Raw genomic sequence first — 21986 nt, forward strand, 5'->3', positions numbered from 1 at the left:
CTGTTCACAAACTTTTCAGCGGTTATGCTATTACACGTGCATGCAGCAGGAATGGCATGTGCAACTTAGAATAGCGCATTATGTGCGGAGCGCGATATGAACCATAGAGTATGGGATAACATTACACTGTTATTCAGTGGCGTCACCAGACTTTTCAGTCTGGGGGGGCACAGGGGGGGCACCAGCATTTGATGGGGGGGGGGGCACTTAGGTGGATACGGATCGCCGTCCTGGGGGAGGGGTCTAAGGGGAGGGGGTGCCCCCCTCCCCTTTGGAAAATTTTCGCATACGGAGGATGGGCTAGATGCAAAATGGTGCCACATTTGATGCTAAATTCGATCTGAAGATATCTCCAGAAATTGCTATTTAACCAACTCAGATGATGGGAGTTGAATATAACAAAATATATATATATTTTTTTACCAACCCAAATCTCAGATGGGGGGGCACTCGGGGGGGCACTAGGTTTTCCAGGGGGGGCACGTGCCCCCCCGGCCCCCCCTTGGCAACGCCACTGCTGTTATTGCCATGGATCGACAAATCAGGATCAAGGATTCAAATTTTGCTTGAGATCCCATGTCCTGTACTTTGTGTGTTTTCTCAGGGTTCCATACATAGCACTGGCCAAGACCTTTGACATCATCGAGGCCACCTCCGGCCGGCTGAAGACCATCGAAATCCTGACCGACTTCCTCACGTCCGTCATGGTGCTGAGCCCCAAGGATCTGGAGATGTGCGTGTATCTGTGCCTGAATAAGATCGCGCCAGCGTATGAGGGGATAGAGCTGGGCATAGGAGAGACGCTACTCATGAAAGCTATCGCTCAAGGCACAGGTAAGACGGGAAATGTAAAATGATGTTATCAGGTGAAGAATTAGTGGCAATGACGTATGCTTGAACTCTTACCAACAATTGAATAAGGGGATTATTGTGTGTTGGAACACTTGTAAAAGTGTGGTTTAAAAATGGTTAGGTGCCTTGCTGCCGATAGCCATAATCTGCGATCAGGACCTTAACCGATTTTTAACATCACATTTATAAATGCTCTAACATTTATCCCCATTCTTAAATAACTTTTCTTTTAAAATCCACAAAAAAGAAGAAAGTGGATAAACTTCCAATGATTTTCGTCTACAATTTTGCTTAATGTTCGAGGCCACTTAAATGCTTAAACAGCAGCGTTAACACTGACCGGTGTCTAAACGCTAGTTTAAGACTACCCGCATGACGAGCTCTTGACCAATGGGAATAGGTAAACTGTCTCAGGTTTTTTTTTATCAGAATTAAAAACTGTTGTAAGGGTATAAAAAAGGGGCAAGGTTGTTTGACAAACTGGAAAATGTATGGCTCTTCATAAAATACACTGAATCCATTGTACTGTTTGTCATAAAAATATTAATGAATTTTATGGACCATTTCAGGGCGTACGATGGAGAAGGTGAAAGCGGACGCAGCACAACAGGGAGATTTGGGACTTGTTGCTCAGGTTTGTCCAAACTAAAAACTTAAGCTGGAGTTTTTTCTTACAGCTATTCATTTCTCAATTTTAGTTTAATTAATTTACCCATTTGTGGGGGGGGGGTCATAGCTGGGCAAGGATGCCAAAAACTTGTAATGTTTGTAAATAGGACGTATTTTCAGGCAAATGAGGACACAGATTGAATCTTAGACAATATTTTTTTTTTGGAATGAACAGAGCAGCCGTAGCAACCAGCGTACAATGTTCACCCCGGCGAGACTGACTGTGCTGAAAGTCTTCAACACATTGAAGGAAATCGCCACAATGTCTGGCAATGCTGTAAGTTCACTCAACTCATTGGGAATGAAAAATTGATTACATGAATTTACATTCCTATTGCTTATGCACAATGTATCATTCTGATTATATCTTTTTATATCTAAACCTGTGAGCACCTGTACTACATTGTATTAATTCAATGAAGAATCCGTAAATCAATGAGTGCTTCGGCGGTAGCCCTGTGTGTGATACGATGGTCGTGACCAAACAAAATTATTGCAACATGCCTGGGACATGGGAAATTAAAAAAATTGTGGCTCCAACCTTGGATCACACTCACACTCCCGTCCCCACCCTGTCATCGTCCCATCCAAGCTGTGGCGTCAAGTTTATCACGTGCTTATAACGTGCTTGCAGTGAGGAGGTCTGGGTAGGCACTGTGTAAGCACGGCATAGACGTAGGAGACTCGTGAGTGAATTTTATGAAATCAGTTGCATGTCTGTCAGTTTCAACTTTTACTTTTTGTTTCAGTCCATGTCTCGGAAGATTGACAAGATTAAGGGCCTTCTGGTTGCCTGCAGGGATTGTGAATCCAAATACATCTTCAGGTCAGATTCATTTTTGGATAATACTCAACATTTTGAATTTACACTCCTTCACGGCCTGTGACATTATGAATATTGACACAATAACAATATTTTGCCAGAATAAGTTTTTGTTTTATTTGATTTTCAAATTAGCCACAAGAGGAAACTTAGTAGGTGCATTATGAATTTTTTTAAGTCTAACAAAGAAATTGAGTGGTGTGGGGTTTGAACCTGCAACCTCCAGATTGCCGTTCTGGTGCTCTACCAACTGAGCTCAGTTGGTTCTCTACCAACTGAGCTCAGTTGGTAGAGCAGCTGTACAGCAATCTGGAGGTCACAGGTTCAAACCCCGCTCCAGTCAATTTCTTTGTTCGACTTTAAAATTAGTGCCAGAATAACTGTTAGAGTGAGAAATACATGTATGGGCCAGTGGCTCTTGTCTGTACAGAAATTTAACTTTTCATGCTTGTTTTTAACATTTTTCATTTGCTGCACACGTTCCAGGTGATTGAAAGTATATCATTCATTTTGAGATGTTTTATAATTTAAACTTTTCCACCCTCTATACTGTTTAATCAAGAAATTTATTGCAAATATGATCTCAATTCTCAGGTTTTAGGGTTAATTTATTTTCTTTTTAATTTCCTTACTTATCCGTGATGATAATCAAGATATTTCTGTGCTAGATTTCTTTGAGCTCTGAATAAGTAAAGTTTTGTGTGGAACAGATATCAGCCAGTTTGAATTTAATCCTATTTGTCTGACTTCCTGTTTTTTTTCACTTGTAGATCATTGGGTGGGAAACTGCGAATTGGCCTTGCGGAGCAGTCGGTTCTTGTTGCTATTGGTCATGCAGCCGTCATTACTCCCCCTGGAATAGGTATGGACATTTTAATTATTACTTTTCCTCCCTCTGAAATATAATTCTCTCATAAAAATAATACAGTTTTCTCAAAGCATTTGTGTATTTGAAAGTTTTGATTTGTAAGAAACTGGAAATATACCATATGTGGAACAGTCATAGAACAAAAGATAAATTGTATTAAAGGTATTTTAGTTTTGGAAACGTCTTTGTTTAAATTTGTTCCAGCTTCGGATAGCGTTTCATCAAAGAGTAAAATATCAGATGCAATGAAGAAGAAGATGGATGATGCTGCACTTACCGTCAAGACAACATATTGGTAAGATTAAAATAATTGCCTTGTGCAACAAAAATGTCTTAACTTATCTGGCAAACTAAATTAGAAACAATTACTGAAGTTGTATCATGGTTGTACGTATGTCACATTTATGTGATGGCACTCTTTCAAGAGCACAGAGGGCAGTTATATTTCCTGATCTCAGCTCTTTGAGGAAAAGAGGGTTTTTTTTTTTTTCGATGTAAAGAAAATCGTTACCGGTAGTTGAGTTAAAAGAATGTCCGATTTTCACTATTCAGGCAGAAAAACAAATTGTTTGACCAACCTACATGTATTTTTTTCAGACCAAATTTCCAAACTCAAAACCTTTTGGCCAAAATTTTAAAATGACGTATAATTTGAAATAACAAACTCACTTTCCTGTGCTATTTCTTTTTTTGTGTGTTGTTGGTCAATAAAGCAACTAGAAAGCACTCAGAGAGCACACAATTAGTAGAGGAGGCATCTTCATTGTCCACAGTCACTGTTCTCCAGTTTGGCATCATTGAGCTTTAGAAAATTAAATGATTAACATTTATGTGTGCCGCATTATTGTCGCGCGTGCGTATTTCACCGGTGCAACAGTTCCGTGATTGCTTCGTAAAGCGCATGTGTAGTGGACTGTCGCACAGGCAACCCGTATGGTAGTTTACATCGCATGCGTATTTACCCTTTACGTGAATACTCACGTGCGCGCTTGGTAAACAGCAAAAATAGCGGCAAACACGTGATGGTGAATGGACAAGTAAATATTCGGCTCTTGATCATGAATGTGTTTGAGGCTTGTAGTAATAAGTTATCTTCATTGTAAGCTACAGCATGAAGTGGGTACAAAATATGAGGGTGGTAAAAAATGTAATCAGGGCAGTAAAACTTTGGTAAAGGGACTTGGAAATTTACAGGATGTCCCATCGTTTCAAAACCCATTGTGGAGAACACTGATTCTACAATTAATAATTCCACTTGTTTTGCTTCCTGAACATTTTGTAGTGAGCTTCCGAACTACGGCGCGATTATACCTGCCATGCTCGAGCATGGTTACGAAGCCTTACCCAAGCACTGTAAGCTGACCCCTGGTATACCCCTGAAACCCATGCTGGCCCACCCCACCAAGGGGGTCTCCGAGGTGCTCAACCGCTTCCAAAATATGGCCTTCACCTGCGAATACAAGTATGATGGAGAGAGAGCACAGGTGAGTTTACAATAATGTCAAAGTTGAAGCCAAGTCCTCAAAGGTCATTCCAAACTTATTGAAACGAATTGTAGCAGTGGCGTTCTTTTTGCTTTGTCCATCCCCTGTAACTTTTGACCTCAGTTGTGATTTCACTTGAGAATGACTTGTGCTGGACTTACAGGCATATATGGGATAATTTGCTTTTTTGGCATTTTTTTTTTGTTTCCAATAATAATATCACTAGTAATCTAAAGAAAATTGTTCAAAACCTAACCTGTTGAAGTTCCAGCTCAGTAGATATTAATTACACTTTTTCTAGAAAACAGTGAAAACCATGCATAATCTCTTGACCACGAAACACAATTTCGTCTCAGCACTCTTTCCAAAAATTTAGCCACTTGACTGATCATTGGAACTCGCCTACATTTCTTGATTTCCTCTCAATGACATCAAACCAGAGGGAATAATCTCACAGGGTAATACCAGTACAATCTTTAATCCAAGTGAGCTTTTGATAATAAGTAACATTAATAGGTTACATTTGGGATATGTGCAAATGATCCTACATGCCTTAACTACCATGATGAAGAATTTAGCATTTAAATATGTTCCCAGTTTTGACTTCAGTGTTAACTCCTGATTCCCTTGGGCAAAATACTTAAAAGCCATCTGAGCACGAAAATGTGATTTCATGTGTGTGCTCATTAAACGTATTAGATAGAAAGGAATTTTGAATGATATTGCTCTAAAATGCAATCCCACAGTGCATTGAATGTGACTACATACGAGCGTTTCCTGCTACTACAAAACCTGTAGCGCATAACGTGTTCGCACACCTGTTCTTTGTGAAGAGCAAAGTGACATGCTCATTTACTGGTTGAGTGTTTGTGGCATATCGGCTGTTTTTCGATAATGCTTCGATAATGCAATGGGAGTCAGGTTGGCATAGGGGTACTTTCCTCGCCTTCCACCGTTGTGACCCAGGTTCGATTCCTGCCCGGGCCAATATGTGGAGTGGGTTTTCAGTCCCTGTCTGATTCCGTGGGTTTTCCTCAGAATATTATATACTCTGGGGTTTTCCTCCCACATCTAAAACTGTAACTTTTTTCACACTGTCTTTTCTTAACTGGGCCCTATGGCAGAGCAGTGGATTCCACTGAACGGGCTTCCCAGTTAAAATAATAAATAAATAAAAAATAGTAAATAATCTTTGTGGAATACAAATGCAGATATGAAAATAGCTGGACAGAAAATGCACAAACAGCGATGCACCCACCAAGTTTCATTAAGGCCAGTTAGCACTATAATAAGTTATATAGATCTCGGTGTTATGCATTCTTGCATTGCTGTGTTTAATCATCCCCGTCAGATTAATGTTGTTTATTATTTTTTTATTTTAGATCCATCTCCTTGGAAATGGAGAGATTCACATCTACAGCAGGAACCAGGAGAACAATACTTCCAAATACCCGGATATTATCAAGCGCTTGCCCAACGCCTACAAACCTGAAAAGGTAATTATACATTATAATACTCAAATAAACATTCTAAAATCAATCAATCTGCAATAAGAGACCTAATTTCACAAGTTCGACGTTGTATTAAGCTGAAGACCTCCTGTCTTCCAAACAAGTTATTAAAAGAAATTATCATCTAGTCCAGAAACTGGTTTTGTTTTTTGTTTTTTTCATTGTGATTTTCTAACCCTTTAGCACTTGTATGAAATAGTATTACCTTTTATTTACTCGTCCATAATTCAATAAAACCATAGAGTGCTGGGGCAGCTTGAGGCAGTCCTGCTGCTCATCAAATTTTTCTAAGTCCACCGAAAACAGGACTAAAACAGTTAGTCCTCAGGAAACCAGGATGAAAACAGGATTACAAGCAACAAAACGGCAATTTGAAAATGTCTTTGAAACAAGAAACAGGAAAAAAACATATTTTATTCCTGTTTTCTTTTAAAAAACAGGAAAAAAACATGTTTTAAACAGAAACAAAACAGGAATTCTTCCTCAAAATTCTGTGAGGGGAGTTACAGGTAAGGCAGTTTGAGGCATTAGGAGGGACAGTGGGTCAACAAAATATATCCCAAGAAGATTTTATTACGGGTGTGCATCGGAACCGAGTACCCGAGTACCCGACTGCTGATGTCAGGAACTGGTTCCAAATCATGGGATTGGGTACCCGTAACCAACTTTACAAATTACTAAGTAACTTCTCAGACAACGAAAAAGAAAGGTTTTCAACGCCATTTGTGGGGAATTTTCAAAATGAAAACCAGGCTACATGGAAAACCAAAACAAAAGTTGTGCATTTTAATGTGTGACATATGGCGCTCGCAAAAGTTGCAGTTCACACCGTAAAGCTATAAAGCCCTTCAGACAACTTCTGGGATTTGAATTTTGGGGTTGGGTTTCTTTTATGGGTACCTGGGTACCAGTGTTTACCTCAGTAGTGTACTGGTTCTGGTACTACACATAAATGCACACCACTTGATTTTATATGCGCAAGCAAAACAGAACAGCAAGTCAGTCAGTGATTAGTCATTTGTACAATAGGCTGGCCCATCAGGTCCAGCAATAGTAGTCTAACATACTTTTATGCAATAGAAAGACATAAAAGTTTGGTTTTTAAGTTAAGAATTGTGAGATGAGATGTGTTTTAACTTAGTTTGCCCTGAATTTAAATACCCAGGTGAAGACCTGCGTGCTTGATGCTGAGGCAGTAGCATGGGACCGGGAAAATCAACAGATACTCCCATTCCAAGTCTTGAGTACGAGAAAACGCAAAGATGCAGCGGAGGCTGAGATTAAAGTCCAAGTCTGTCTCTTTGTCTTTGACCTTCTCTTTCTAAATGACGAGGTAAGAGGATTGACTAAAAAATATTAGCTTTGTCATCTAATTTGGTTTGGTTGGTTGGCTTGTTTGCTGGCTTGCAAATAAGCTGATGAACAGGCAGGCAAGCTAATGATTAAATGGATGGGTGATTACTATTAATATCAGGCTTCCAAGTAGTTGCAATAATTCAACATATGTGATGCGATCAAGCTACATGAGTCGTTTGTTGGGAATTTTCTTTTGGAGATACAGGCCAAAATAGGGCCACTTCTTCACATCACTTCATCACATCTCTTGGCGTTCCAACTTCCATAATTTTTGAACTAAAGGTAGTGCTCTTTTCAAATCTGTAATAAAAAAAATGTTGACCGGGGTCAACAAACGACTCATTTAGCTTGATCGCATCACATATTGTACACTTTGGGGAAAAGAACCCAGATTTAATGGTCATCCAGGCATTTTATGGTATCGACATGCATTTCCCAAGTTCCTGCTCAATCAAAAGTGTAGAAACTCATAGTTGTCAACTAGTCAACAGAGCATAGCGCGCAGTATGGACACACTAGCACGCAGGGTATACGCACTGAAAGATTACAGCTGCGAGCGGAGCGAGATTCGATTCGGTAATAATTTGACGAAATTTGAGAACTAAACACTCTAAATACCTTGTAAGCAACCAAGATGACAGTTAATACTCTGCGAGCGTTTCTGGCCGAGAAGAATCTGCCGACGGATTTTGAGATGCTGGAAATGGTTACGCTAGCGGGCATTTTGTCGAAGTTCTAAGTTAACGTTAATAATGGAAAGCAGTCGGTGATTATTACAAGATTATTTCGGATCAAGTCAGCCTCATGTAAATAATAATATTGGATGGCTTTTTTCAAAGGATGCAAAAATATATTGCACTTGCTCTAATTTTTACAGTTCGTGCAATATATTCGTGTATCCCCTCAAAGCCATCACATATACAGAGATGCCACTTTTCCGGTTTTAACCGGAGTTCCGTTTTTTTTAAAAAATCTCACAAAATTCCGGTTTTTCCGGCCGTCAAATTAACCAAAAAAAGAGAAGAAAAACTGTGGAAATGCGTTGATTTTTTCCTCGATTTAGTACATTTAGGTGCACGCATGGCACAACGTTGTTCGTTGAAGTAATCTTAAAAACAGTCTTTGTGTATGTTGTTGCCGAGCCTGCATGCGATACAAGCGGCCAACGTACTTAATTGCATGCAGTATACAACGGCGCCTCGCGCGTGCTTCACCGCGTGCGGGCGTGTTGTGTGCTAAGCACACGTAGCATTCAGCCTGGAAATCAAGTCTATCATTTCAGCTATCGGTGGTTTCCGATCGCAGTGATATATGTGAATACAAAAAATGCGGGTACCAACCATGTTTTCGTTGAGCGCATCGCGTAGTGCATGCAAGGATCATGTACACCGACAGCAGTGTTGCGGAGTCGTGCATGTTTCGTGTCGAATATTACGTTGGAAATTCGGGTAGGCAGAATAAATATTAGGAATATGGAAAAAGTCAAAGTGATTGAATGAACCGACAGCTTTAAAGGCCATAGAAGCAAAATTAAAAAATAAACAGAACTTGGCTTGGCTACAAGATAAAGATGACAACGGGGACTTTGTGTCGGACACGGAGTGGCTTTTTCACACACAAAAAAGTCCGTTTTTTTCAAGCAGCCGTTCCGGTTTTTTTTTCAAGGAGACCCAGTTCCGTTTTTCAAGCAGACCCTGTGGCATCTCTGAATATAACATAACTATATCAGGCTTTCCCCCAACTTTTTCCTAACTAGTCATTTATTTTGGAATAGTTGACCTGTTTCTCTACCACTGTTAATACAATTTTTGGCATTCCCTTAATATTTAAGTCAATAATTTCAAGGTCTTCTCAGTTTTTGTTTCATTATTGTGAGTATTAACATTTCTGCTTCACTCATTGCAATTACAGAACAGTAGAGCCAGCAAATGTTTACATGCATAATAAAGACACATTTTATTACATTTTATGACGAGATCATAAAATCTGTCATTAATTGCTTTGATGAGTTTCAGTAAGCGAACATACACGCATTTATTTTACCTCTATGACTTTTATTTAAAGTTATCAACAAAAATCATTGCAAGCGTCTGTTTTTTTTATACTACATTAATTTTAAGTATATGTTCATCTTTCTGCAGTCTGCATAAAAGCCTCTTTGATTCACTGTAAAAGCATGAGAAGTTGGTAATCGTGGATTAAATGTTTAATCCGGAGTCATTATGTCTACAGACACGGATCTATATTTGATTTGAAGTGGTTTTTGAGATACATGTACATGCATATCAAGGAAAACTTGCTGGCTTATTCTTTTGAGAGATGAACTGGCTTTAGTGTTTGATATTTTTGGAAATATTAAAAGCCTGAAGTTTTTCATCTGTTATATCATGTCGTAATATTTTCATGTAGTGACTTGTTTTTCTTGAACTTGTGAGCTTTTTAGGAAAAATAGAAATTGTTGATCCAAAGACCATTCCACTCAAAAATTGACCAATTAGAATCCAGCCCGCGCTCATGAATATACAGGGTGAGTAAAAAAAAAACCCAAAATATATATTTCATACTTAAAAAAAATATGTAGCACCAAAAATAAAAATGACTAGAAATTTCAGAAGCTACTTTTTAGATGAAAAAATACTGAAATTGCTCAATCCGTTTAAAGAATATCACCATTCAAACGCAATGACCATAAAACCTATTTCATAAAAAAAACAACCCAATTTATTGTGTGTTCTGACTGTTTGGAACAACAAAGAAAATGACACAGAATACTTGTTTCAACAACTGTCAACAACTGTAGTACACAGTATCTTTAATAACAACCCTGCTTAATAGGCAAACAATATGATTTACAAAATCCACTTTTTTGAGGACAATTGTGACGACGATTCTTGAAATCGTATTTTTGGATGAAAGACGTTTTAGGGTCGTTGTGTTTAAATGGAGATATATTTTGAACGGATTGAGCAATTTAAGTATTTTTTCCATCTAAAAGTAGTTTATGAAATTGGCTTTCCAGTCATTATATTTTTTTCATCTAAAAGTAGTTTATGAATTGGCTTTCCAGTCATTATTTTTGGTGCTACATATTTTTTTTTAAATATGAAATATATTTTTGGAGGTTTGGGTTCTGCTTTTTTTTTACTCACCCTGTACATGAGGTACGGTTATATCTTTCTGGTGGTAGTCTTGGCAAAGTTTTGCTTAATTGCAAGCCTGAAGATTGAAGAATAGGACCTTTGTGGAAGCATTCATCCCTTGTCTTTGATCCTAGCCCTTAGTGACCAAGACCCTTCGTGAGAGGCGGGGGTTGCTCCATTCTCACTTCAACGCCGTGGAGGGAGAGTTCATGTTCGCCAAGTCCATGGTTTCCACGGATACGGAAGACATTGCTGCATTCCTGGATGAGTCCATTAAAGGTATGATCTAGAATGTCACCTTCATTTGTGTCATGACCTTTGACCTTATAAACCATCTGGTTCAGTTTTATACTGCAAATTAAAAGTTCCCTTGTTTTCTTCAAGATCCTTTAAAATCCACTGAAAATTTGGAGTTATTTTTTTTGCGGGATTGAGGATGCTATAGCATGACCACTTTAATGTTCACTTTATTTTAGTTTAGGAGGATTTGGGGATTGTTCAGACCAAAAATACCATGAGAATTGCATTACGTGTAAATGAGTAATTTCGAAAGGAAATTTCCAAAAGAAATCACAACAATGTATGCAAAACTAATTCAATTCCTGGTAGTAAAGTTTCCTCTGCGAACGCTGAGCTGATACGCGGCTCAAAATGGGGCTCACTGGAGACAGCGTGCCAACACTTCACCTTGATTATTTCAATGTTTCAATTCTATCCAATCAAGGCAGTGTATGCTTTAGAGCTCTTGTTACAATGTTTCTTTTTCTTTGTAGGGAATTGTGAAGGTTTAATGGTGAAGACATTGGACCAGGACGCCACCTATGAAATCGCCCGCCGCTCACACAATTGGCTGAAAGTGAGTGAGAGAAACAACTTGCTTTATGTTAACAGACATCCGTAGATAATTTACTTTTTTGCAATGACAACTACATTTCTGTACTATTAGTTTGGTTTTTTTAATAAATGTGACCAAACACGTCACTGTTAGTCACGAGTCACCAGAGATTCCCTGACCTTTCACACAAATATTGCACAATGAAAATCAGCAAGAACAATAATATATTTCATACAAGGACAATTCCATGGTAAGTCATGTTACATGTGGAGAGGGTCTTCCGTTAATTCTGTGCTGTTAGTCTATAAAGTCAAAGCATTGAGGGTGGATTTTTCTCACACAAGATCCCTTGAAATTAAGTGACTAAACTGCACAAAAGAAAGGCCAACAAAATGAAGTCCTGTTGGTTTGGCAATGCGTGTTTTTTTTTCCGTATTAACTCAAGTTACAAGAAAAGAACATGGCAGAAACTTATATATATCCTGCATTTGAATGTTTCCTCATACTGATGAACAAATCTTTTTCATGCCCTTACATCATTTGGGTGTAAGTCATACTCTACCATTTCAATTATTAAAAAACATTCAGTCACAGAATCTGTAGAGGGAAATATTGTGTAAACTCACATTACAGTTTGTCCACCCATCTTTGGTAAAAGTTAAACATTATCAACTAAGGCGAGGCGTCATAAATAAATTAACCGTTCGAACGCGTGCGCACGCTAGGAACGGGGCCTTTTGTTACATCTACCTCCCGTTCGCACTCGTGCTCACGGCATCCCGTTCCGAACGCGTTCTTATACAACAAAAGGCCAGTCACGGTCTGTGCACACACGAAGAGCTCATCGGCACTATAAAAAGTATCCGACAAACTTTCTCGTCGCTACAGGCTAGCCCGTACAGTACAGGGGGGACGTATAAAAATACGGGCACCTTGAACGGGGAAAGCAGTCCTTTGCAAACTTTACTATCAGTATGTAAAACCTTGAATATTCGATTTATAATTCGCTGATCGTGTGTACAAGGCCAGATTATAACATCAGTCAGCCATTTTATTACAATGTTTAAACTTGTTTTTGTGAACATTATATGCAGTACCGTACCTGCTAATTTACATTTCCGTGCTTGTACCCAAAAAAAAGAAGAATACTCGCACTTCGTTTTACATAAAATAAGTGTTAAACGTCTCAATTATTTTTTGGGTTGGATACGATCTAGTGTAGTATGTCTGGTTTTCTCAATTTTTATTTTAAAACGACTTTACCTTCTTCGTCTGTTTTCATTTCTGAACTGCAAACGCGTTTTTCAGTAGATTCCGTGGTAAAATTTAACGAATTACGCCCAGGTTTCTGGCTTTTAAATTGCCCAGGAATATCTTAAAAGGTCAGGCATGGTTGTCTCTTGTTGAAGTCTCAGTAATTCCTGCCACCAACTGATCATCGTCGTGCAAGGTGCGAGGTTCATGCGCTGCACCGTCCTCCCGCGTGCGAACGGGCCCCCTGCTGTACGTCGTGTAACCCGTCTCATGCCTCTTGCATTTACATGCTATGTAGTATGCAATGCTAGCCCGGGGGCTGACTGTTTATAAAACATGGGAATTGCGTGCTCGGGGGAAGTCCCAAGTCGTGCAAAACGGCTGTGTCATGTATCATTTTCTTGAAATGTTTCGCTGCGTGGCCTTTGTACGTCAAACAAAATTAAAATAATATCAAACAAAACTGAAATCTAATACTAATAAGTAATAGACCCTCACAATTATTTAACTGCACTGTGTATAGGCCTACATATACATGTACATGTACATGATTGTGTTCGCCGGCGTGCTGACAGGCCGCCATGCATATACACGGGAATGTACATTGTACTCGCAATCGCGCATGGCCATGCAGTAGTGTAGCATGGTCAGTACAAAATGGCATGGTTCCCACCGGCCGTACCGCCGTATAATGATAATGACAGAAGGTGCATGCATGGTACGTCACAGGAACTGGCCGGATCGAACTATCATTTTTTTTCGTCCCGCCCTGCGGCCGACAACGATGTTATTGCTTTTATTCTGAGCATGTAGCCGCCCACCAAATATTTTTTTAACCCTTCCAATCTCCGCATTTTTAATATAACCTAGACCATACATATTTTTTCGCCCCGCCCAGCGGCAGACAACGATATTTAAGGATAAAAAGGCATAAATCTTATCAAACTCCTCATACCTGCTCGTGCTGTCTAAACTCTGAAATGTTTTTTTTATTTAATGCTTGCTCCGATATCGGGTTTTCAAATTCCAAATCTGACTTAAATTCCAAACCAAAACAGATTTTTTTTCTGTACAAGTATATACACATAGTTGTTCTTCGCATCTTTGTTGTGCTGCTCCCGTTCTCGCACACAAAGGAACGGATGATTAACATAACAATACCCCCTCAGTGAAGCTTGCCCAAGCACGATCTACGGAACGCGTTCTAAAAGCCGTTCGGCACGGGAAGGAACGGGGGCCGTTCAGAACGGGAAGGAACGTGTGCGCACGCGTGCGAACGGTTAATTTATTTATGACGCCTCGCCTAAACATCAAACCCAAAAAACTCTGTTTTGTATAAAAGATGCACCTTTCTCTCTGCCTAAAAAACTAACACACAATAATACTTGCATTTTGCATGTAAAAACAAGGTGCCAAATTGAAGACCTAAAGTCTGTAATTTTAGCAAAAAACCTTCTTTTTTTTACCAAAAAATACACAACCAAACCCCATCTCTCTGCCACATCACTGAAATGGAAGGTCTTGTCCGCTTTCATTTGATACCACGTTTGAGGTTGCACTACTTGCAGTTTTAAAGATTTTATCAATTTTCCATTTTTAAGCCGTGCAGACATTCTCATTGAAGTGCTCACAAGTAATGTCTGCATATGTTTAGGTGTCCAAATGAACGATATGTTGAAATGAGAGCAAAGTATGATCTTTCGACTGCATTTGAAGAAAAAAAAAGAGTGAAAAAAGGCTCATTTCGTTGGATCTGGTTTTTGCTTGCAGTTGAAGAAGGACTACTTGGAAGGTGTTGGCGACACCCTAGACCTGGTGGTGATTGGTGGTTACCATGGGCGTGGCAAGAGGGCGGGGACATACGGAGGCTTCTTATTGGCTTGCTATGACGATGAAAACGAAGAGTTCCAGACAATCTGTAAGGTGAGATGGGGCACTGGGAAAAAAGGGACAAATAAAAAAATGAGTTTTCTTTCTTGATGAATGGGAGGTTTATGGTAACATCATATGAATGATATCTGTTTGTGTGTTGTGTGGTTGTGAGAAGAACCAGTTGGTTTAACACTGTTTTGTTTTGTTTCGTTTTGAAATACGGATAGGGTCATGGATAATTTTAAGAAGTTTGAGTTTTTCTGTTTAGGACAGAAGCTGAAGCATCAACTCTAGGTTAAAGGTTCAGCACATAAAACCAGAGATTTTGAATAAACATTCTCAGGCTAGATTTGGAACTTGATTTGTGACTATTCAGTTACTTTTTTTCAGGAACCATGGTCAGATCTTGAAAATCCTCACTCTACTGAGGTATATTGAAGACCTTTCTGGTACCAAATGTGTAAAAAAAAACTGTTTTACTAATGGCTGTACTAGAGAATTTCAACTTGGCTGTAAATCTAGACATGCAACAGTCAATATTTTAGTCCCAGAAATCTCTGTTCAGCTGGCCTCCACTTTCTCAGTTTGTAGTTTTAAATTTTTTTGTCGACATTTAGTATACAAATAATGAATGTTTGTGAGTGCAATGGTAATAATAATTTCATGAGGTGACAGATGAAATGTTCCATTCCACGAGGCCAAGCCGAGTGGAATTATTTGTTTTATATAACACCTGAATAAATACTTGTCATCTGATTGGTTGACTTTTAAAAGCCAATTTATTCAGGTTAAAAACTGTTTAAAAGTTTGACAAGTTCAGAGCTATCATATTTAATTTATGCAAACTGTTCAACAGGTTGAGAACCATCATATTCAATTTATCTCGATTTAAAACAGCGCCACCATCACCGGCAGCAGTGACACCGTGCAACGGAAGTTCTATTCACCGTGCAATAGAACTTCTATTGCCTTGTGCGCTGCGCGCCGCATGCGCCGTGTGTTGGGACAAATAATTCAATGACATGTGATCGATGATCCACCAATCAGATGACGGGGATTTATTCAGGTGTTGTTAAATAAGGGAATATATGTGTGCTCCGGAGGTTTTTATCACTCTGTTTAAGACCACTTAGAGTCTGGGTGCTGATAATTACCTAAGCCGGAGGCGAGGGTAATTATCAGCACCCAGACTCTAAGTGGTCTTAAACAGAGTGATAAATACCGACGGAGCACATATTTATTCCCATTCATAAATACCTTTTCGGTACAAAAAAATCATATAATTCGTTCAAAACATCCCGATTTTGTTCAACAAATTCACTTTATGCTTTTTGAAACATCCCTCTTGCAAAATAATGGAGTGTTCAGCTGGCAAGTAAGATGTAAACAACCCTTTTATGGAGATTGACGCGCGCGTATCATGTTCTGTGCGATGTCGCGCAGAACGCACCTGGCGCATTGCGTTTTGAATTTAGAACTATAAAATTCTGACTCCCTGGTAGTGTGAATGTTCAACCAATGAAACGATAAGAGGCACTGGATTTGTAGGAGTCCACATTTTATTGTGACACTGGAAAAGTGTTTAAGACCAGCTAGCCATGTCTTTATCATCCGTTTAAGACCGGCCACGTGACGGGCTCTCGACCAATAGGAATGCCTAAACTGTCTTAGGTATTTATGATTTGATGTTAATAACAAATATGTTGGGGAAGAGCAGAACCCGATATTGAGGTAAATGGACAGCTGTTTAATTTTAATGATTTTATTCATGCTTTACATTAACCCTAACCCTGCCATACGCAACACAGTGCATCAGGTGGAAAAGAACTGGTGCACTTTGATGCATTCAGCCACCAACACCAGTGCATGAATGGCCAGCTCTGAAACAATGAGAGCTAAGTCCCATTGAACAATGCTACAGTTGTATCCTGCTGCATTCCGTGACCACCGACTCTGAGGCAGTGTGGCCTTAAAACTTTTCCCCTGATGGATCTTGCTACATTTGGCAGGCTTGTCACGTTAATAGTCATATGTTGCTACGTTTGGCAGGTTTCTAGCAAACATGCCCTGGAGGGTTCGGGTTAACTTTTTTGGCTTTATTAAAATTTTGTTCTCTTTGTAAATCCGTCTTTTCTGCCTGTAAACATGGAACCCTTAATTTTTTTACCCCCAGTTCTGAAACCTTACAGCATACAGGATTGTTCAGCTTCCAGAAATGCTACACTGTCCTGAAGCCACCTCTTGTTAACATTAATTACCGTCTCATGCCTTTTTCCCTCCAGATTGGCACTGGTCTGAAAGACGAAGAGCTGGACACCCACAGCAAGTTCTTCAAGGCCCACGTGATTGACAAGCCCCGCCCATATTACCGTCACGACACGAGCCACATCCCCGATCACTGGTTTGACGCCGTTCAGGTGTGGGAGGTCAAAGCGGCCGACCTGTCCATCTCGCCGACCCATCGCGCAGCCATCGGCATTGTAAGTCAACTTCTTGATAAAATCAAACATAAGAAAAAAACACAAGCAAAGTCGTAAGCAATATGTGACATGTTCTGTCAAATGGGGTTGTGTGGCCAGGTGGTTAGGATTCGTGACTCACGATCAGAGGGTCAGGGGTTCGAATCCAGTTGCCGGCCATATGTTGTGTCCTCCGGAAAGCCACTCCACCTCCACTTGACTCTCTCCACCCAGGAGTATAAATGGGTACCGGCATTAGCTGGGGAGTAACCTGCGATGGACTAGCATCCCATCCAGAGGGAATAGAAATGTTCTAAGTCGTTTCATGCCACTGAAACCAGAGCAAAATGCCGGCCTAATGGGCCATATTGGCTCATGACAGACTTTATTTACTTCAGTCAAAACCAGATGCTTTACTGTAGATCTTGAAATGAATGTTTATTCAGCTAAAGAACATCCTCTCTCACCAGGAAAGGCTTACATCATAAAATGTGCTGGCAAACTGAATCTGAATCTCATACCATTTTCACACTCACCGTCAGCCAATCAGAATCTCTGGGTAGACTTCTTGACATATTCCTATGCACTGAATATTCAAGTCTGGAATCGCAGGTTCAATTTTGCTAGCCAATAGGAGAGCGCTTGTCATGACAGCCATTTATGTGCTAGGAGGTCAATTCTGGGTTAGCTTTTGTGAAGAGCTATCTGATTGGTCAGAAATTATGTCAGTCCATATTTGGAAGTGTTCATGAATAATTAATCTAGCGAGGTCAAATAGGAAAGATTTGGACTCGGTTTGCCAGGGTATCATCTTATGACGTATGCAAAGTGACTTCCCTGGCTAGCGAGGATGCCAAAGCACAACTTTTCAGTTTGCATATTTGTTTTCCTTATAATTGTCGAAAATACATTGTAAAAGTTTTAGAACATAATTTTGCCTTAGAAGGGGATTTTTTTCCGATGATTTGTCAAGAAATCCACAGCCCTAAACTTTAGCAGGCAAATTCTCTGTTTTCAACTCTGTGACATCACAAATTTCAAACAAGCACAATTGTGCCTATTAAAGTCTGTTTTCATAAATTAAATTGTCACTGAAAAGGGAAGATCCATATTTAAGCAATATGTAAAACTTTTTTTCATCCCAGAAAAGTACACATCACATGGTGGTGTACCGGTTAATATATCGCGTTTGCCTGTCATCCCCATTTTTTCCATTCTCCTAGGTTGATCCTGAGAAGGGCATCTCCCTGCGATTTCCTCGCTTCCTGCGGGTCCGAGACGACAAGAAAGCGGAAGAAGCTACCAACAGTTCACAGGTTAGTAGGTCAAGGGTCAGAACAAAGGCAAATGAGGAGTAAATCTTCGTATGATGGATTTGTTAAATGTGAGGCATGCTGGCAAAATGAGACAGAATTCGGCAGAGGACAAAATGAGGGTTTACAAGTATTAGAAAAGAGAATAAAATTCTCCGAGGTTGGGGTGTTTGCATTAGTAAGATTGGAATACTTTTTACTCATGATTATGAAAATAAACTAATGCTTTTGATAGGAGCGTCTTAAAATGCGAAATATGGTTTCCACATTGTGGTTTTTGCTGTTTGAAATTGAAAGCCCTGTAAAATAACAATGTCTCAATACATTATTTTGACACTTCTCATCATCTTGTTGTAATTTTGCAACAACTTGTTCTACGATAACAAAATCTCAAATATAATTCACAGAAGAAGTTTGTTTACACTTTCTTCTTCTTTTGTTTTCTTTTCCTGATCAGGTTGCGACTCTCTACAACAACCAAGATCAGATCAAGAACCAGAAAGCGACCGGTGTCCTGAAACCAAAGGCCAGTGAAGACTTTTATTAGGCAGAAAAAAAAGTACAACACAAAAACAAAATAGAACAGTTCTTCAAATGACTGTGAATTTGTGCAAGTCTTAAAATTGCAGCGCTGTGTTCAGTGAAATACTAGGCAGATCAGATTGGTCTAAAGACCTTTTGGCCGGTTGAACGAAAACATGTGCAGTGCTTTTGGAAATAAAATAGAGGCTTTTGTTCTTCAATGACGTCGTATCATTGTAAATACTGTAAGCCCAGAACTGTATGCTCAGCACTTCTCTGATTGCGTATGAGAAAAATAATTTCAAGCTTATTCGGGTGGACTCCTGCGTATTAGTACAGATGTCTGACCACTCAACCATCAAACTTGCCTTCGTCAGTTATTAGATTAAAAATGATACATCGTTGGGTACCATGTCAGTTGAAGGAGTACTACAACATTAAAGCTGCATTCTCCATGCTATTTTTGAGATTCATCCTGAAAAGATAGATTCCTTTTCTAAATTGCTATTTTTCTAGCAATACAAAAGTTAATCAATTTTAAATGAGACATCTACGGAAAAGAAGCGTCCCATGTTAAGTTATTGAATTATAACTTTACAATTTTGAATTACTGGCTGCCAGACAATAATTGCATTCGCGTGGGGCAGGCTGGTTCCCACCACACAACCAGTATCGATAATGTACAGGCCGGGCGCCAGCCTGCTCCCAAAGTGGATCTGTTTGCACTCAAAACAAAACAACATTTTTTAGAGGGTTGCAGACGACCAATTAAGGAAAGAGGGAAATTTTTGGTTGAAATAAAAAATACGTTGATTTTGAGCACAGGGAACGGAACTTTTGAAAAACAAATGGACAAGTAAAAAATATTCCATTTGAAGTCAACGGTTATATTGACAATGTTGATAATAGATGTTTTTAAACTGAAGTAAAGCCATATTCAGATATTTCTCCCATTAGATTGGGTAATGAATGAATTCATTCAGATGAAGGTTATATTATGCACTCGAATTCTAAATTCTTCTTAGCCAGTTAATATTTGGCTAAGTAAAACTGTTGGGTGTTAATTCCAGATGCATAGATTTTTTTTATTGATACAAAAATCTTAACATAACCCTAAGATAATTTCGGCTTGTCAGCTCACACTGAAACTTTAGGGCCCATTGCAATTCATATCCAGTACGAGTTCCAGACAAGTTGCGGGTAGAATCATTCACTGTATGGAAGAAGCTCAGCATTTGTCCCGGACATGTTCCACGGAAAGTTTCATTAGCAACTGCTTGACTCCTAAATACTGACAACTCCATTGTGGGAAGATTGCTGGGAAGTTGTTCAGAATCCTGCAACTTATACCCGATACAACGTCCGCAACTTGTCCAGAACTCGTCCGGATATAAATTGAGACTGGCCCTTAACCGAATGTCGATGTTGTTGGGTTTTTGTGAGTTCAAGCAACATGCATTTTGATATTTTATAGTTTTTGTAAATAAGTAGATTTATTAAAAGAATTATCCAACCAGTCCATTCGATGGTGAATTTACAAAGCACTCAGCCCGAGTAAAGATTATAAAGACTCGATGATAATTTGCCTTTTAAAAACTATAATGGGACTGTTGGTTAAAAATGAAATCAAATAATAAAAGATTGATAGTTGCTGAAAAGGTTTTTAACCAAAAATTGTAAATTTTAAGGATTCATTGAAGGAATTTTGTGTTTCAAATGTGAAAGACGGACACTCATGCGATAGTGTAAGCCACATTTTCAGTATTCAATTTCAAGCAAAAACTGAATTGTCCTGTTGTATATTTTGATGAAACATGTGAATATTCCTGCATTTCAGATAATTCTGTGGTACTCATTAAATTTCATTTCCAATTCCAAAGCAGGAAAAATCTGAGAAAGTACCTTGGTGTTATTATTCAAAACAACTTGAAATAGGACAAATAGTCTCATCACGCAGCAACCAAAGCTACCGAGGTGCTAAATTTTGTGCGAAGAACTTTTTACCAGTGCTCAAAGACTGTCCAAGAAAACCTGTACCAAACCATTGTCCAACCACATTTGGAGTATGCCTCAGCCGCTTGGAACCAAGGAACCAAAAAAAGAGGGAGGTATTACAAAAAGTCCAATGAAGACCAGCCAGGTTCGTGTGTGGTGACTTTAGAGCCAAATCCAGTGTGACCAAGATGCTCATCAACCTGAATTGGAATCCTATTGAGACTAGGCGAAAGACGCAACGGCTAGCCACACTCCACAAGATTCTTAACCAGGACATCGACATTGACGCCAACTCATACCTCAGACAGAAAACTATCAAATCCAGGAGAACAAGCAGTTTGAAGTCCACCATCATACATCTACCCCCTTTATGCAGTCTTTTTTTTCCTAAAGCCATTTGACTTTGGAATGCCCAACCACAGCAATCCGTCAACATAATTTCCTCTGCAGCCTTCAAAAGCTCCATCCAAGACCAACAAAGACTTAACAGGCCCCCGCTAGGCATCGACTCTTGTCAACTTCCAGGTAGTTCCTGGTGGACCGTTCGGGTTTTTGATGTACAAGGTACAAGAAGCCAGAGCTTTTTGGTGGTTATTTATGTATAAATGTTGAGACGAGCAGGTTTGCTTTAGTCCCTGTATGACTGGAAGCAGGTTCTTTTAGAAAGTCAGTAAAAACAAAAATCACAGTACTCAATTTTTTTTTTTGTAATCCAACTGGCATAGTTTTCTTACAATATGCCCACGGTGTAGATATATTTCCAGGCTCGCCCTATTTCCTTTGCATTGAGTCCACGCTAATGAGGAAATCTAACGACTGCAGCAAACACATGATGCCAGCAACGTCATCACTACGCCAACAGGATCTTCTTTTGTGACTTCTTTTCCAGAAAGCTTCTAAGGAAACCACCTGTATATGGTAGGATCCCTCATTAAATCCTTGAAAATAGCATCAGCATTTGCGTGATGATGCCTCCAGTACAAGAAATGTAATCATTTTAAAGACATCTCACCATCTCATTTGTTTAAATGAC

The 21986-nt window shown here is 39.3% G+C and overlaps 1 protein-coding gene across 2 annotated transcripts in view; it reads left to right on the top strand.

Moving 5' to 3' along the window:
• Nucleotides 1-20849, top strand: part of LOC119734253 (DNA ligase 1-like) — a 31501-nt gene extending 10652 nt beyond the window's left edge. For both annotated transcript variants that reach the window (XM_038207629.1, XM_038207630.1), the window contains exons 10-24: nt 605-834; nt 1422-1486; nt 1697-1798; nt 2271-2347; nt 3115-3206; nt 3417-3507; nt 4495-4696; nt 6079-6192; nt 7373-7540; nt 10838-10982; nt 11477-11559; nt 14563-14715; nt 16947-17144; nt 18347-18439; nt 18894-20849. In XM_038207629.1, coding sequence (XP_038063557.1) covers nt 605-834; nt 1422-1486; nt 1697-1798; nt 2271-2347; nt 3115-3206; nt 3417-3507; nt 4495-4696; nt 6079-6192; nt 7373-7540; nt 10838-10982; nt 11477-11559; nt 14563-14715; nt 16947-17144; nt 18347-18439; nt 18894-18983 — 1903 coding nt within the window. In that variant the 3' untranslated portion in view covers nt 18984-20849. The remainder of the gene's footprint in view (nt 1-604; nt 835-1421; nt 1487-1696; nt 1799-2270; nt 2348-3114; nt 3207-3416; nt 3508-4494; nt 4697-6078; nt 6193-7372; nt 7541-10837; nt 10983-11476; nt 11560-14562; nt 14716-16946; nt 17145-18346; nt 18440-18893) is intronic.
• Nucleotides 20850-21986: the final 1137 nt, after the last annotated feature.

This window comes from Patiria miniata, unplaced genomic scaffold (assembly GCF_015706575.1).
Source record: "Patiria miniata isolate m_02_andy unplaced genomic scaffold, ASM1570657v1 HiC_scaffold_27, whole genome shotgun sequence".
Lineage (NCBI taxonomy): Eukaryota > Metazoa > Echinodermata > Asteroidea > Valvatida > Asterinidae > Patiria > Patiria miniata.